We start from the raw sequence: 17244 nt of genomic DNA, 5'->3' as shown, positions 1-17244 counted from the left end.
AGTGAATATCAAATAGTTGCTTATTATGTACTCTCACATCCCTCAAATCAAAGTGCTGATTTCCAGCTGACAAATGCTCCTCATTTGCCTCAAACTGCCTCAACTTTGTTGCAGCGTTTGTGATTTCGTTACTTCAAAGTTTAGAATATGTTGTCCAGCTCCCAACCTGATATTCAGGTTTAATATAGAAAATACATGGACATTTCTTTTTATTCATTGGCATGAAATATCAGAATTATTAGGATAACATCATTTATATTCACATGGACAATCCTTTTAGACCTTCTGGTACCTTTTTAGTTTAATTTGTGCAGAAAACTCCGTTAATATCCTGTTTTTTATTCTGGTCCATTTGCCAGACACCAGCTGTGGATATAATGTGGCTCTTTAACTTTTGTTGATTGGGTGGAACTGTGTGAATGTAACACAATCCTACAGTGAGAAGACCACCTTGTCGAGTCAATCTTCCCTTAATTAATACAGTTTCAATGAATGCAATTTCATCCATTATGCAGAATAAAATCCCCCCCAGGTGTTTTATTCAGTATCCCATAAGGTCAAGGACAGAAGATCAAAAACAACCTGCTAAAATAAAATGATTCAAATCCAAAGCTTCTGTGTTCACTTGAAGTCTGAAATGTGGCATTAAAGCAATAACACAGCTCAGGTTGTGCCGTATTGGGACAAGTGTTAACAGTGTGCTGATACACGAGCGCAGCTCACAGGTGCCAGCAACCACAGCATACATGTCATTGTTTGATTCATTTGTAAATGAACACCTGGAATGATTACCCATCAACACATTCGTTTATTAGTTTGATTTACTTTCTGTTGTCGTAATTCGACAAGCTCTGCGGCTCCATTTTTTAGTTTAAGATGTTAGAACAAGTTTGGCGGTTGTGTTTCCAGACCGCATGATGAACTCTCTTTGTGTGTATTTGTGTCTGTTCCAGGTTGCTGCCGACTGAGTCGACAGACGGTCTTTGCAACAACAGGCAGGAGATGGAGAGCAACGCCCCGCCTCCTCCCATCCAGCGCTACAGCTGCTATGACCTGGATGACCTGGATGTTGCTTGGCTGGAGCTGGTCAACCACGAGTTCAGACAGATGGGTGAGTGCAAACTGACTCGCTGCCTAATTTGATAATGAAGGCCAGAAAACATGTTGACATTGAACAGAAACAAATACTCATCACGAAATGTCAAAGAGTTTCCAAAGGCATCGAACGGGGTTGTAAGTGCTGAAATATAGTAATAGTGTTACGCAATTAGTTTCTATTTTATTGTATTACTTGGCCTCTACCTGCATGTTGTCCTGAATGATGTGGTTTTACTTTAGCCAGATGGGCTTAAAAGACGCTTCCATACCTCACACTGTATTATGTGTGTGCAATTCATATTCCCGGATGGGGCTGCATCTCAAAAATAATCTTTCCATGTCAGAAAACACCTTTCAACAGACAAATTCAAAGACATCCTATTTACAACAATATGAAACGTAGCAAATCCTCACATTTTAGGAGCTGGAAGCAGCAATGATCTGCATTCTTTCCCTGATAAATGACTTTAAAGATGAATATATTGTTCGCGAGTGAGGGGACGATGGAGCGAGAGATTGGCCGGAGAATCGGAGCAGCGGGGGCGGTACCGCCGTCACTTTACCGCACCGTTGTGACGAAAAGACAGCTGAGCCAGAAGGCGAAGCTCTCAATATAACGGTCGATCTTCGTTCCTACCCTCACCTATGGTCATGAAGGCTGGGTCATGACCGAAAGAACGAGATCACGGGTACAAGCGGCCGAAATGGGTTTTCTCAGACGGGTGGCTGGCGTCTCCCTTAGAGATAGGGTGAGAAGCTCAGCCATCCCGTGAGAGACTCGGAGTAGAGCCGCTGCTCCTTTACGTTGAAAGGAGCCAGTTGAGGTGGTTCGGGCATCTAGTAAGGATGCCACCTGGGCGCCTCCCTAGGGAGGTGTTCCAGGCACGTCTAGCTGGGAGGAGACCCCGGGGAAGACCCAGGACTCGGTGGAGAGATTATATCTCCTCACTGGCCTGGGAACGCCTCAGGATCCCCCAGTCGGAGCTGGAGGATGTGGCCCGGAGAAGGGAAGATTGGGGTTCCTTACTGGAGCTGCTGCCCCCGCGACCCGATCCCGGATAAGCGGTAGACGATGGATGGGATGGATGGATATATATGATCAGAATAGTTGTATTGATTCATTGACTAGAGGTTTGGAAAGCTCTGGATCTTTGCACATTGACAGAACTAACTCCTATCAAGAGATGGAGTATTTCTTTTCTTTTTTAAAGGATTTCAGTATTAAATGATCATTTTAGGTTTTATAAACTGTCCCCATTTACCATCACAGTCGGTTCATCAAAGCTTGCTAGAGGAACGAGACGGGCAAAGGATCATTTTCATATAAATCAGTTTTCTTTCTTTTTTCCACACCTGCTGATTTACGGTGAAACATTATATATCTGTTCCACCAAATATGACCTTTTACAGCTGTTAATGTTTGTTGTCAGCTTCTATCACTTTCTCTCTCCTCTGCTGTGCTACAGCCTCAATTTTGCCATGGTGACAACAACTGCTGACCCCGAGCATTTCTCCCATCTCCACCATTTTATTCGATATCTGATCGGCTCCTTTCAGATAAAGCGTCGTAATTGTGTTTATAAATCCCCTCTGGGGTTTCAGACCTTTATTTCTGGGACACATTCGCCTTAAATCACACACACACACACACACACACACACACACACACACACACACACACACACACACACACACACATACACACTGGCTCTTGCTGGAGCAGAAGCGGGTTGTTTCTCATAACCTTCAATGCTAGATCAAACAAATAGGGGATTGATTGGTTCTGCTGTGCGAGGCTGTGCGGCTCATGATAGGATGATTCAGCATTTTCTATCTCAGGCTTCCACTTACTGTATACTAGCGTGTGTGTGTGTGTGTGTGTGTGTGTGTATTCAGAATGTGTACTTGATACTGGGCATGGTGTAATTCTGGTTATTTAAACACATTTTTAGTCGGGTTAAGAGATGGGGTTAATGAGATTTTCAGATTATCCAGTTTAGAGGAAACTTGATTTCTGGCAGAAAACAAGCAGCACACGAACACTGGAACACACACAGTCTGTCAGTAGTAATAGAGAAACACACTTAGTATTGAAGATCAGGCTTCATGGCATTATAATGCATTCAATAAAGTGAGTTAAATAGGATTATAAAAGTAGATGAAGGCACAGAATGCATGGGCAATTATAGCAGGATAAAAGCAGGCGGATATACTGAAAAGTAAAGAAAGAAAATCTGTCGTGTGTGTGTGTGTGTGTGTGTGTCTGTGTCTGTGTCTGTGTCTGTGTTTTGAATACTGTGTTGCTTTCAGACAGATAAGTGCAGTCGTGACAACATCCACACAATGATAATAGTGTATCTGCATGTGCGCACAGCTGTCGTATGTACAAACACGGAAACACACACACAGAAGATAAATATAAAGCAAATACTGACAGTAGACACACACACACACACGCGCACACAACTATGTGTGAACAGTGGTGTTGCTTCCCTCCCTCCTGTGCGTCTGTTCAGTTCATGATGTAAATGTCACAGCAGGTTAATATCTAACTGTACTTCCTTTTTCTCGGCTGTTTCAAAAGCAGCTTCTGAAACCACAACATTTATATTCACACAGTTTCTTCATTCTTAGCGAAGTTTGTGTTCATGGCCAGATTCAAGACGAATATATGAAAAATAAAGTTGAACCACCTGTTTGCACCAAGATGTTCAAGAACCAGTAAATAAAGTTTCTAAATGTATTTTTCATTTTTGGATGTGAAGGGATTGAGTGCCATAAATAATAGATAGATTTACAGGATGCTCAGACTTTAAAAAAAACTCTCCCAACTGAGTGCTGAATCTTTCAAATGAATCAATAAATAATCCTCAACTACAGATTCCAGGGCAGCACAAGTTTCTTTATCGCTGCTTGGAGCTTTGGGTGAGGCAACGAGAGGCAATGTGACCCTTTACTGTATTCTCAATGTCTTCCAAAAATATTTACTCCACTGCATATTGTAATTTGATTTGTGTTGGCATCAGGGCTTGTGGCATATTAGTCTTTTACTGTTTTTATCAATTAATCTTCTATAATTCATTTCAGAACACACTTATTTTTACATTAGATTTAATGCCTTGCTGTTACCCATTTTTTGTAATTATTGTAATCTTGTTGCACGTAATGAGAGAAAGTATTCCACATGCTGTTTACTTTCCTGGTAGGTTAAATACTTTTTTTTCTTATGAGGAAGAAAGCTTGGATTCACAAGTTAAATCAGTATTTCAGCTATTAAAGGTTCAATGTGTAAGATATGCCAGAATTTAAATTTAAACCATTAAAACTAAACATTATCAAAAGAATGAGAAGAGGTAACAGTGTTGACGTTCAGTTTATTTACTGAAGTTAGCATGCTAGCATGTAATACCACTTGTTCCTCTAGAGGCGACAGTGAGTCACCGTAGCTCCAGTCTGCCCTCAGTACAGAGGGAGAAGAAGTACAGCTGCCGACTCGCTTTTAAATATTAAAACCATAGTTTGTTTATTAGTTTACATGAGAAAACCTCCCGCACCAGCTCGCTCCGTCCTCACAGCTGCCAGGAGGCTGTTTCACCGAGCGTACAGCTGTCGGCAGCGCCGGGAAACGGCGTAGCTTCAGTTAGCAGTTAGCTCGAGTTCAGCCCGGGAAGACGAATTTGCAGTCGTTTTCTCGTTTCTGCCACTTTGGATTTAGTCCTTTAAACAAACTTAACTGACAGATTACACAGGAGTCAATGCAATATACAGAATACATTAAAATACATGCCAAACTACTACAACTGAAATATGAACATTAAAGAGTGTATGGACCCAGTTTAGAGGGGAAATACTGCGCCCTATTTCTTGGGTACATCTGGCTCGGAATTCCACATTGAACCTTTAAGCAGCGTTAGAGCAAGGCATTACTTTGAGATGCAAAATAGAGCCAGAATGCTAATGCCGACACATATTGGCACAGTTCACTGAGCTGTCGGCAAGAAGGGCTTAATGACAAATGTTGTTGTTTTTGGCTCCGATAGCAAATGTGCTTGTAGTGACAGAACACATGTAGTGTTTCTTTGCTTTTCTCTGGTCAAAGAGTCAACTGAAACTCCGCACACCCCCACATCCTGAAGCTAATTTTCAGCACATTTTATCTGGCCCAAACAAAACAGAAAGCGACCTGTGTGAGGTGCACATGTGAAGGAAAGCTGTGAGCGTTTCCAATTAAAGTATGAGACGCAGTGTTTCGGCCAAAAATAACTTGATTTTGGCTCACTCGTGTTGAGTGTCCTGTGAGCAGCTTCCCATCGCTCTTATCCTTGTTGATAGCAGGAACTAAAAGAAACATTTTACTTGTTATCTCTTATTTTTAATTGCTCAGGTTTCCCTCTAATATTCATCTCTCACATCAGCAATCATGTCTCAACCTCTGCTTTCAACATATAACAAAATAGAGAGGCGAACACTGGAGAAGACCTGCATTAAGATCCTTCCTCATACTTCATCCCAGTGTACCCTCCCAGAGTCTTTTAGTTGAGTCTGAGATTCTCTGTCCTCTCGCCCGCAGCCTTACCAGAGCTGGACGAGCTGACGATGGAGTGTGTTCTAGTCGAGCTGGAGAGCGCGTGCGAGGAGAAGATGCGGCAGGCCATCGAGACGGAGGAAGGCCTGGGCATCGAGTACGACGAGGACGTGGTGTGTGACGTCTGCCGCTCGCCAGAGGGAGAGGATGGCAACGAGATGGTCTTCTGTGACAAGTGCAACGTCTGCGTTCATCAGGTCAGGAATTAAGGGATTAAGCGGCTTATCGCTCTGTTCAATCATATGTATGTCTGTGCCTGTATTTTTAAGTATCAGTTATCCTTTTGGCTTTTGGAAAAAGAAAAGAAAAATCGCTCCGCTAAATGCTGAGAGCGTAAATGTGAAATACAAAATGAAGGTGTATTTCATTTGCGGTTTCCCTCAGAGCTGCGTTTTACTCATATTTTTCTTACTTTCTTAATCTATCGACTGCTTGAAAGTACAGGTGGCAATTTCCCAAACGGTACCTTTGACAACCTGAGACTAGAGGGGGCGGATGTGTTTGTTACACAGCGACACAGTGTTAATTGTTCTGTCGGCCCCGTTGGCACTAAAACACCTTCCGTGTCATCAGACTGCCTCTGCTTCCCTGCTGTTATGACACTGGATGGAAATAAATACTTCCAACTGCGAACCAAAGCTCATGTTGGTGTGTCACTTAAAAAGCTGCCTGTATATGAAATGGAAGTGGAATTATTTACAAAACAAGGTCATCCCAGTCCCAAAATGTGCTAATGTTTCATCTCATGCATGCGATCAAGTCATTTTCTCTTGTGTAGCTCGTTAATCCACCAATTACTGACTTCAACAAGCAAAAGGATGACGTGAACTTAATGCAACATATTTAGACGTGCACAGGACAGGTAACATACCTGTAGATCTTTCGTTGTAAACACATTTTTGTGCACACAAGATACTAACAATTTTGGGATCAGTTCATCAAAACACTGTTCTATAGTGCCTCTCCACAGGGGACTTACTGTGTTTCCCCACTTTTTGTTAGGTAGGAGAAGAAGCAACTGCCGAACATGGAAACAAAATGTATCAAGCAGTGAAAGAAATAGTTGCCCCTAGGGGAGTATTCAGTAATATTATTGCTTTTATAGAGTGAACACATTAAGCACTGACAATTGCTTCTTTAGTAAGGCCGTCGTTCTAACCTTCAGCAGGTAAAAAGAAAAACAGGCCGTGCGTACTGAAGTGTTCGGTTTGATCAATAAAACCTTTGATCAGTAAAGTGCTTTTAATGAAAATGGAGTCTTTGATGTCTCGTTTTTCTTTCCTCTTGTCGGTGTGAAGTTTGTTTCTGTACTTTTCTTATCGTTTTATCTTATAACCGATGAATTATTCTAGCTTTTCAGTAATATAAGATCGTCCTCCCTTCTGTAGAGTAGGGATTTAAATACTTTAACCTGACTTGTATCAGCAGTGGGTCCTGAAATGATATTTGTGGATGCTCAGGGGTGTTTAGCCCTGGAATTTAATTTGGGCCTCAACTAAAGGAGTGATAGTTTTTGATTTGACTCCTTCGAAATGAGATTTGATAGATCTGACACATAGGTTATAGTACTGGAGGAGAAAGAGGCGTTAAGAATGATTCACTTCCCACAGTAGAGGCACTTTGAGACAGTAAATCATATCTGACTAGACAATTATTCTCTGTTCCTGACCCCGGGCGCTGGATCTTATCAAATATAAGTCAGTGTGCTATTATGTTGGCATGAAAACATTGAGGGAGCCCCAGTGTGTTGGCGGAAGGGCAACTGGGTGGAGAGCTGACGATACAATAACCTGCTGTGTTTTTAAAATAACACCAAGTGACATTTTGAAAATGTCTTGCGTCCGGTTTAAAGAAGAGCTTTGGGCAGGGACAGGAATAGGGTGTGTGTGTGTGTGTGTGTCTGTGTGTGTGTGGTAAGTAGTGTTTTGCCATGTGTGAATTTGCTAATTTTATATGACAGAAGAAATAAGCAGCGGCAGACTGTAATTGCTTTTTAAGTTTTCGGTTTCGAAGCAGCAACCACCAAAAGTATGCTGTTTCTAAATATGAAAAGTATGAAGAGGACGATGGGGTGGCCTTGTGGTGTAGCTGGTTAAAATTACGTCTGGGTTCAAACCCGGCCTGTTTTAAATCATCGTTCTTCCTCCGGTCTGGCTTCTCTCTTACTTATTGAAGTAGTTCAAAAAAGTGACAACCATATATATATTTCTTTAACAGATTTGGTAGAAGTTAAACTGTAGGCAGCAGGAGCTGTTTTTGTGCTTTCTAGCCTCCCAAGTTTCACAATGTGTCTTCTCGGTTTAATGTCCTGATTTTATGGCCTGTGAATGTATGGCACAGAAGCTGACTTTTTATATATAAGGTGATTAAAGTAAAAGCGACTGTAATAGATGCAAGTTTATTTTCATAGTGTACTGAAATGAACTGAAAGCATGTTCAGCAATACGGGCTTCAGCATGCAAAACCTCTTGTATGGTCTTTTAATATTACGCTTTATTGTCCGTAACAACTTTCCCCCTTCTTATTGGACAAACTATGTTAAATACATAGTTTGCCACTAGCATCCAGTTTAGCTTAGCATAAAGACTTGAAGCAGGTGGAAACGACTAGCCTGGCTCTGTCCCAAGGTAACATAATCTAACAACCAGCACATTTAAAGCCCAATAATTAGCACGTTATATCTGGTTAGCGCATGAAAACCTCAAATACGTGGATTTAGTTACCTTCAGGTAGAGCCAGGCTTTCCCAAAATGTCAAACTATTGTTCCACAGAAGATAAATGACCAAGTCACAAAGCGCCTCCTCACATAATCATAATCTTTCTCTTTCTCCGTGTCGCAGGCGTGCTATGGCATCCTGAAGGTACCCCAGGGGAACTGGTTGTGTCGGACCTGCGCTCTGGGCGTTCAGCCCAAATGCCTACTCTGCCCCAAGAGAGGGGGGGCCCTCAAGCCCACCCGCAGTGGAACCAAGTGGGTCCACGTCAGCTGTGCCTTATGGATCCCTGAGGTGAGGAGAGGGAGGGGGGTCAAAATGATCCACATATAGTATGGTGTAAATAACTGTTCCAGTTCTCTTTTTTTGTCCTGCTCGCTTCAGTGCTTAAGGTAGTCGTTTTCTACATTTCCTATAACTGGTGCAGGACTTGATTCTTCAATCAAAGATAGGCATGCAGATATATTGTGTGTGGGTGTATATATATATATATATATATATATATATATATATATATATATATACACACTAAACTCAGGAGTCTGTACCGATTGAGTCTGCACTTAATATCGCTGTTGATGGAGAAATTGGTGTCCATGCCTCCTCTTTTATCTGTTTTATTAAACAACCAGATGTAGCTATTAGCTCATTTCTATCTGCAGTCCACGGGCATGTACACACAGAACGATCAACACTATTACATGGTCTCTATCACACTAACAATTAAACCGACAAATCCATAAGCACACATCAACCAGCACATTCGTCCAGTCCAACTGTACAATTACAATTCATTACGATAAAAAAAAAAGAAATCCTGAATCACGGCCAAATGAATGTCGACGAGACCGGTTGCACAACATTAACATATCGGTGCAAAGAGAGAGTGTGTTGTATCAGTCCATACAGCTGTAGTTACTGTCAAAATCCATCTTTCCGACGTTCGCTCAGTGGTGTCAGCAGCTACATAAACATGAAGAGGCAAGCTACTGTGTGTGTGTGTGTGTGTCAAAACAAGTATGGCGCTCTTGGACGAGGCGTCTGCACCATAAAAGAAGGGGAAAGACAACCACTTGAAAGACTGTGTGGTGTTTGACATGCTTTGATGAAGAAGACTCACACAGTGCTTATTTTTACTTGACTGAACTTCCCTTTGGTTTTTTTCATCCTCACCCCAAACGGCATTAATCCCTGAAAACACTTACTGCACACTCTTTCAGGTACAGTGGGGGGGGTTTTTCTCCACCATTTGCATCGACCGAAACAGGCTGTAACCCGCCATTCATGTTTCTTAAAAGACTACACACTTCAATCTTTATAAGGCGAAACAAACAACATAACATCTCTCCCACGGAGCAGATCCCTGTCGTGGAAGATCGCAAGAAGAATTTAGTTTGGCAAACATTCTGCATGTAAACATAAGTACAACTGTCTCGTGCTTCTCGTATGTAATGGGTTCATGCGCTGTTCCTTTACTGTAGGTTTTAATGGGAAACATTGGTTAAATGTGAACTATATAGTCAGAGGTTGTTATATTTCCAATAGAAAATACATTTTTCAAGCGTGTGAGACTGATTTTACTTTAAAGCAGGAGAAAAGATGGAGAAGAAAATGTGTTATTCGCCGTACCAAAATAACAAATGACCTTGATTGTGGTTGTGTGGCCATTAAAGGGAAGTAAATTGCGACGATCTATAAAGGAGTTTTTGAGATTTTGAGACACTCGCACCTGTTTTTTTTTTTTTTTCAGTTTACAGTAAATGCTTAAAATACTTCATGTAGCTTCTTCAGTCCAAACCTCAATCTTATCAGTCTGCAGATAATGTAAATTGATTCATGAGGAACCTGTTTGTCAAGCGTGTAGCCAAGCAGCCGCTCATTTCCACCTGATTTGTCTTGATGATACCTTTTTTGGAGGCGTCTCATCTGAAAGCCTGAAATTGACACAAAGATGCAGCTAATTTCAGAGGTTCGGCGACGGATGCAGCTTCATGCCTTGCACACACCTTTAAACTGTTAAGACACTCAGTCATGTGTCCTCAGCCTTTTCAGCAACACACTCCACCAGCAGATTTCTCAGTAATAGAGTGACTCTTGGCAGCACAAACCTTTTACTTCTAATTGCCTTCTGTCACCCTTGATTGGGCTAATTGTTTTCGTTGCTCCGTTCGCTTTTGTTTTCTCTTCCTACCGTGGAGGGAGGAAAAAAAAAAAGGATAATTTGCATGTCTGTGCTTTACGTGCGCTTGTGTGTTCGTGCGCATATCCTTGTGTAGACTTTTGTGTGTGCTTGCATGAGCTAAAGAGGTGTTAATAGCAGACGTCTACACAAATAAACGCACACACGCAAACGCGACACACACGTCACAACACTGGCTTGTACATTTCTACTGAATATGATAGTAGTGGAAATTTCCAGTAAAGAGGCTCTGTGTGTAAGAGTGCCATTCATAGAGAGTGCTGGATTGTGTGTGTGTGTGTGTGTGTGTGTGTGTGTGTGTGTGTGTGCTTGCCTTCAAACGATACAGCCCCCCTGCAGCGCTGTGTGTATAGCTGACGTCTGCCCTCTGCCTTCAACCCCTAGAGAGAGGTCCCTCTTTAAACTGCTTTTCTCAACACACACACACACACACACACACACACACACACACACACACACACACACACACAAAGATGCCTAGCCCCTCTTTTAAAATGCCTTTTCATTTACAGTAACACTGAATTTCACCCTTTTCCACTGAAGTGATTTCAAATTTTGTCAGTTTTCAATCTACCAGCTTTGAAATGTGAAGTAATTGGGGCTAGAATATGCTCATCGGGGATTGAGCATGTTAAAGGGCTGCTTGTGCTTACACACACACACACACACACACACACACACACACACACACACACACACACACACACACACAGACACACACACACACACACACACACAGTATTGACAAACAAACGGAAAGTGGAGGATCTGTGTAAAGTGCAATGTACGTGTGTGTGTGTGTGTGTGTGTGTGTGTGTGTGTGTGTGTGGGCGTATCAGGGTTGAGAACAATCCAATCAATTAACTACAGCATTCAAAAAGTGGAAATCCCTTTGCCATCGATCGGTTCTTACATCAACTGTATAATAGAAGCGAACATTGACGGTGTCAGCTGTGGCATCATTGTCTGAATTGCACTTTCTATTGACATCCTCAATGGAGTGAAAATTGACCCTTACTCCAATCGAGTGTGCTGTACAAAAGACATCAATAATAACAGAAAAGCGGTGTGCTTGTTCTGTGGGTGAGCAGACAAGAGGAGGAAAAGAAAATCAAATATGAGGATAAGTGGAAGACGAGAGAGATGGGCATGACCCACGACTCGGAAAGTGGGCAATGCCACAAATATGAGAATAAGTGAATGTGAAAGAGGTGGAATGGGTTTTTTTTGGAAAGAAATAGGCAGCGGAGGAAGGAAGGAAGAAATGGCACTTGGACGATGAGTGCTCTCCACTCTATTCTGCGTGGCCGGTTGGCACAGGTCAATGATTTCTGGTTGTATCTGGTGGAGAAGATTTTGGGGCAAAGCTCTGAATAGACCGCTCAGAGAGAATGAATCTCACTGGGCTTTACAATCTTTACAATGTTTTCCTAGGGAGCACAGGTGTCCCTGCTCCGGGTCCAAGGACAAGGACTTTTGTTTATTCAAGATCTTGGCATTCGAAATGGGAACACACTGAAGAAATGATTATTCAAGCTTCAATGAGTTGATTATTATCAATCAGTGGAAGGTTTGGTGCAGATTGTAATATTTTATCAAATTAAGACCGGAGTTAAACCAGAGCTCTTGTGCTGAAGAATCATCTCCAGCTGGTTATTGTTGACAGCACTGTAGGAATGAAATAACTGTGCTTCAAGGCATCACGACTACCAATCTGGATTTTTATCTATTAATTGTTCTATTAATTAAGTGGTCTGCAAAATAGGGAAAATACCCGACACAATAATAATTCTTATAAAAATTGCTTGTTTTGTCCAAACAAATGTCCAAAAAATCCAAAGATCTTCTTTTTAATAAAAAACTGAGAAGATCTGCAAATCCTCACATTTAAGAAGCTGGGAACAGAATATGTTTGTCATTTTGCTTAATATATTAATCAAAGGATTTATTGTCAGAACCTTTCTTTTGTTCTGTTGATTTGAATCTGTAGTTAAGCAACTAATCGTTTAAGCGCTACAATATATTAAGATTCTGATAGCTACAGAGAGTGTTATTATGATGAACAAATACCATTCATCTCCACATAAAGTGGATTGTTTTCCACAAATGATGCTTTGTGTCAGATACATGTGTTTCTACCTGTTCCCTGCAGGTGAGTATAGGCTGTCCAGAGAAGATGGAGCCCATTACCAAGGTGTCCCACATCCCCGCCAGCCGCTGGGCTCTGTCCTGCAGCCTGTGTCGAGAACACACAGGGACCTGCATACAGGTACGTCACATTAACACGTATCACTTCGTCCACCTTATGTGGTTGTGAGGCGACCTTAGTGTCTGAGAACAAAACCTGAGCAACGCTCAAACATGCGGTTAAGTTCTGTTTATGAATTAGCTGTTTGTGTTCAGCTCTTTTCTTTTATTAATCATGCCCAAAACCTTAAACGCTAACAAATCACATCTAGTCGCCGAGACTTAACAGCCACTTCTACAAAAAGCTTAAACAATCTTAAAACCCGAGGTTAAGCCTCCCGCTTGTGATTGTTAGATTATCATATTAACAGTTTGAAAAGAATTGTCCAAATATTGATATTGTCACAATTGTCTTCTGTGTGTGAAGGAATTTAATAATCACATTATATGTTTCTGTGCTGTGCTCATGTCATGTCTATGTATTTCCTCCTCTTCTTCATCTTCTCACTATTCCAACCTCCATGCCATGTGCATGCGCACACTGTGCATCATCTGAAGATGGCTTTTGAAAGAAAACAAGCTTGACAAAAAAAAAACTGCATATATAATCTGAATGGATGTACATTCTGAACTAACGCCTACAGGCACACGCACACAAAGTAGTATACCTACAGTAGATACACACAAGTTGTTACAGGATTGTTTAGAAGTATAAGCTCAGCACACACACACACACACACACACACACACACACACACACACACGCTCATAAAATGTCTCTCAACAATACAGATAATTGTAGTTCTTAGCATCCCGCTGTGCGCGGGTGAATCCGTTTGAACCCAGGACCTCTTTAACATGCTGCTGAGTACGCAAACAAACCCCCGCTGACACACTAACACTAACCCTCTTTACAGCTATTAGCTTACAGACCATTCAGCTTTAAAAGTGCCCTCAAGGTGAACTGGATCGCTGGAGCCCTACGCTCGCTGTATTTCCGTGTGTGCTGGATGTATATGAACGTGTGTACCTACAAGTGTGTCCAGATGCGTGTTTGTGTGTGTGTGTGTGTGTGTGTGTGTGTGTGTGTGTGTGTGTGAGGGTGTTTGCTGTCACAGTATTGATGCTTTAGATTAACCGTAAGTCCTTGAGCCAGTGTCGCCCGTGGAGAGCGAGTCTCTCCCCTGTTTCCGTGGCGGATGGCAGGCGGCTGTACAAACACACTCACTGATCAGCTGCCACCTCACACACAAGGCAGAGATGCAGCGCTACACGGCACCACGAGCAGTCCTGTGTAAGCTCTTAATGTAGGGACAAGTATGAAATGGCAAATCAGTTTTCGGGAGTGAGAGAATAAGAAATATGTCGGTCTTGATTTTCTTGCATTTTTAAGGCACTGCATGTCACACAGTTAAAACCTCTAGACCACTTTTTATATCCCAATCCACGTTGCTCTAAAATGTATCAAGTCTTTGCTCTTTCGGTAATTTGGTCATGTTTGTCTAATGACACCTTCCTGTGTCTCTTCATGTGCTGACACTTCCTCTCATAATGATAGTCGGGAGTCTCACAGTGTACAGACCTAAATATGTTTCTATTTAATGACTTGCTGTATTAATTGGCAAGTTTTCCAAGTGCAATAAGAATCCTAATTAGTGGTTTTTGAAACGAAGGTAGAGTGGAAAGATCAACCAGTCAAGCCTGTGGAGAGCACTTGTTCTATTATAGAGACATACTCTGCTAATTAACAATGTAGATAGTTTGTGTTATTGGCAGATTTCAGAGGAACATGTTAGCCCTTTAGATTTAAATACCTGCTACAGGTACTGCAGGTGACTATGTAACCAACCATACTGTAGCTTAAACTACAGTTAACTTAAGTGTTCTTGGGTTTATATATTTCACAAAGTGTAAATATAGTTCAGTAAAGCGGCAGAGATCACAATACATATGTGATACGCTCATAAAGAATGGAATAAGATTATTCTAATAGCAAAGAGATGGAATAAAAGGGAGAAATGTTTTTCTGCTTTCCCCTTAAGAGTTCATGATTTAGCTGAGCTGGCGCCACACTGTTGTTAGTGGCCTACAGCATGCAGGACGCCACGTGAAAGACTTGAAATCAGACAAATCAATGTCTGACGGGGAACAACATATTTTAAAATGAAAACAGAGATAGTCCACGTAAGCATCGGTTCCTCACTGTGCGGGGGACTGTTGTCGAGTTGAGGAAAATCAAAGGTTTTTAAAAATGAATAGAAAAAATAAAGCCAAACAGACTCTCTCACTATCCAATGATCATAACTATGAGATAGATATCTCCACTGATGTACTCTAGCTGCGCTGTTAAGTCTTAAAAATCAATGATTTAATCGGGTTTAGAAATGAAAAGGTTGGCCGAGATCTTTATGATGAATGTCTCACCCCATGGGATGCCAGGACAATTCTTAAATTCTGCCAAACATAAAAAAACATAAAAGAATTCCTCGACGTTGCTGCCGTCTCCTTGAGCCTCTGTCCAGTGGACACCTCTGAATTGATGACCAGGTGTGTGTGTGGGAAGTAATGGTCCGAGACAAATGAAAACGGTTTGTGCCAAGGCTCTTCTGTGCTTAACAACAAGATGATTCATTCAAATGATGATAAAATAATTAACATAATACTGTAAGTTGGCAGTGTTGGTCGCAGGGAAAGCTAATAGAAATGAAGAATATAAATGTTGAGTGGACAGGGGTTTCTGTTCCATCGCATATTTATCAAACCAGGAATTATGCTTTAAGATCTTTGCTAAGTGTGAAGAATTAAACACATTTATCAAGCGACTTACTCCTACTTACAGCGAAGCGTAGGCATCAATTGTATCAGTTTGAAATATTCTTGTAGCAATAAACATGTGGCATGAATATATGGACAAATAAATAAGGATACAAAGAATGGGTCATTGGCTGAACAAAAGAAAAGCCAACTGTAGCAGGAAGGTAAGTCTGCTGTCGGCAGACTAAGGTGCATTAGAGTAAATATAACTTTCACTTAAATCCAAAATGTCGCTATTATAACAGTTTGATAAATATGGACGCAGGTCTCCCTCGTGGGGCAAAAATAAAATATGATTGAATGTGTTTTTCTTGCAAAGGGTTGAAGATAACAAACATGTTGTTTTCCACAAAGATCTGAACGCACGCACTCAGCGTGGGCAGTGATGGAAACATTATTAAGGAGTCTCTGCCAGAACTGAGCAGGTGCAGTCGAAAAGGCCAGATGAGTATTTTTTGCGATGACTCTCACCAAACAACACTAGCCGGCTCCACGCTGTGTTCAACTTTTTGCCTTTTGACACCAAACAAGTGAGAGCAGCTGCAGCGTGCTCGCCCTGACTCTTGGGGAAGTCGGTAATAAAACAAGTGCACAGTGTGTAGACCGTAACTCCACTTTATAACAAGACGATGCAGCCATAGCGGCGAGATCACACTCTTCCTCCATCACTGACTTATGTTACTCAGTGACTCAGTGGATGGAGGAGAGCTTTTCTCAATGAAATGTATTTTACATCTGAAGGCAGATTAGCTACGTGGGACATCAAATATCACCTAAAAAGAAACAATTAAAACAATTTAATAAAAGGCACTAAACATTGGTAGCCTAGTCGTTATAAAGGATGTTCAAAAGGAAAACGGAAGTTGGATCGTTTTAGCTTATATATTAATAATGTGACATGCGGACGGGGTTTAATTACGACTGAGAATTAAATGAAATTACTAAATCAAACCTCGATTACATCCTTTGGAAATGTGAAGATACAAAGTAGTAGTACAGACGTGTCTTGTTTTGGCCCAGGTGCACTATGTGGCAGGTGAATCGTATTTTGTTTGCGCTGCTCAGCATATTGTAAAAAAGACTCTTTTCAAGAGCAGTTTCCCTTTTACTCTGGAAAATCGACCTTTTTTATACTGACTGATTGATTTATTGTGGTTCCTACCTTACCAAATATAAAATATATACAGGTGCCTCTCAGCAACACCCATGTTTCAGCCTCACACAGATTATACTCCCTCCTGAAGGCTGAAAGGTTGTGATTTTTGGCATATAATTAGGAACCACATTAGGAAATGTTCTGAGGCCTCATACCAAGGACTCTTTCTTAAGTAGGAAGTAGTTCCAATTAAAGGTTTTCATAATAAGATAACTCATTAACTACTACTTCTATGTATTTTATGTGTTCAGTAGGGTTTACCAAAGAGCTGCTGGATATTTAGCTTTTAATCTGAATTGTGTTGTAGTTGCAGTTGAGCCAGGGAAGATGGAGAGGAAAGGTTGTCTGTGAAAGCAGAAGTTGTTTTCCAGACGATGGAGTCAGCAGGCTCAGTCAGGTTTTTGTCACCACTCATAAACAACACAGTGAAGAGAGTCACCATCCTGCTGAATGCTGAACTCCTCGGAAAAGTACAAGTACCGACCTGCA

The 17244-nt window shown here is 41.4% G+C and overlaps 1 protein-coding gene across 2 annotated transcripts in view; it reads left to right on the top strand.

The window, feature by feature from the left end:
- jade2 (jade family PHD finger 2) overlaps window positions 1-17244 on the top strand; it is a 156201-nt gene that overhangs the window by 81794 nt on the left and 57163 nt on the right. For both annotated transcript variants that reach the window (XM_029448510.1, XM_029448509.1), the window contains exons 5-8: window positions 954-1111; window positions 5669-5880; window positions 8525-8692; window positions 12751-12867. In XM_029448510.1, the coding sequence (XP_029304370.1) occupies window positions 954-1111; window positions 5669-5880; window positions 8525-8692; window positions 12751-12867 (655 nt within the window). The remainder of the gene's footprint in view (window positions 1-953; window positions 1112-5668; window positions 5881-8524; window positions 8693-12750; window positions 12868-17244) is intronic.

The sequence above is a fragment of the Cottoperca gobio genome, chromosome 14, assembly GCF_900634415.1.
Source record: "Cottoperca gobio chromosome 14, fCotGob3.1, whole genome shotgun sequence".
Taxonomy (NCBI): domain Eukaryota; kingdom Metazoa; phylum Chordata; class Actinopteri; order Perciformes; family Bovichtidae; genus Cottoperca; species Cottoperca gobio.
Note: the sequence above shows the minus strand (reverse complement) of the source record. Positions and strands in the feature narration are given on the sequence as shown.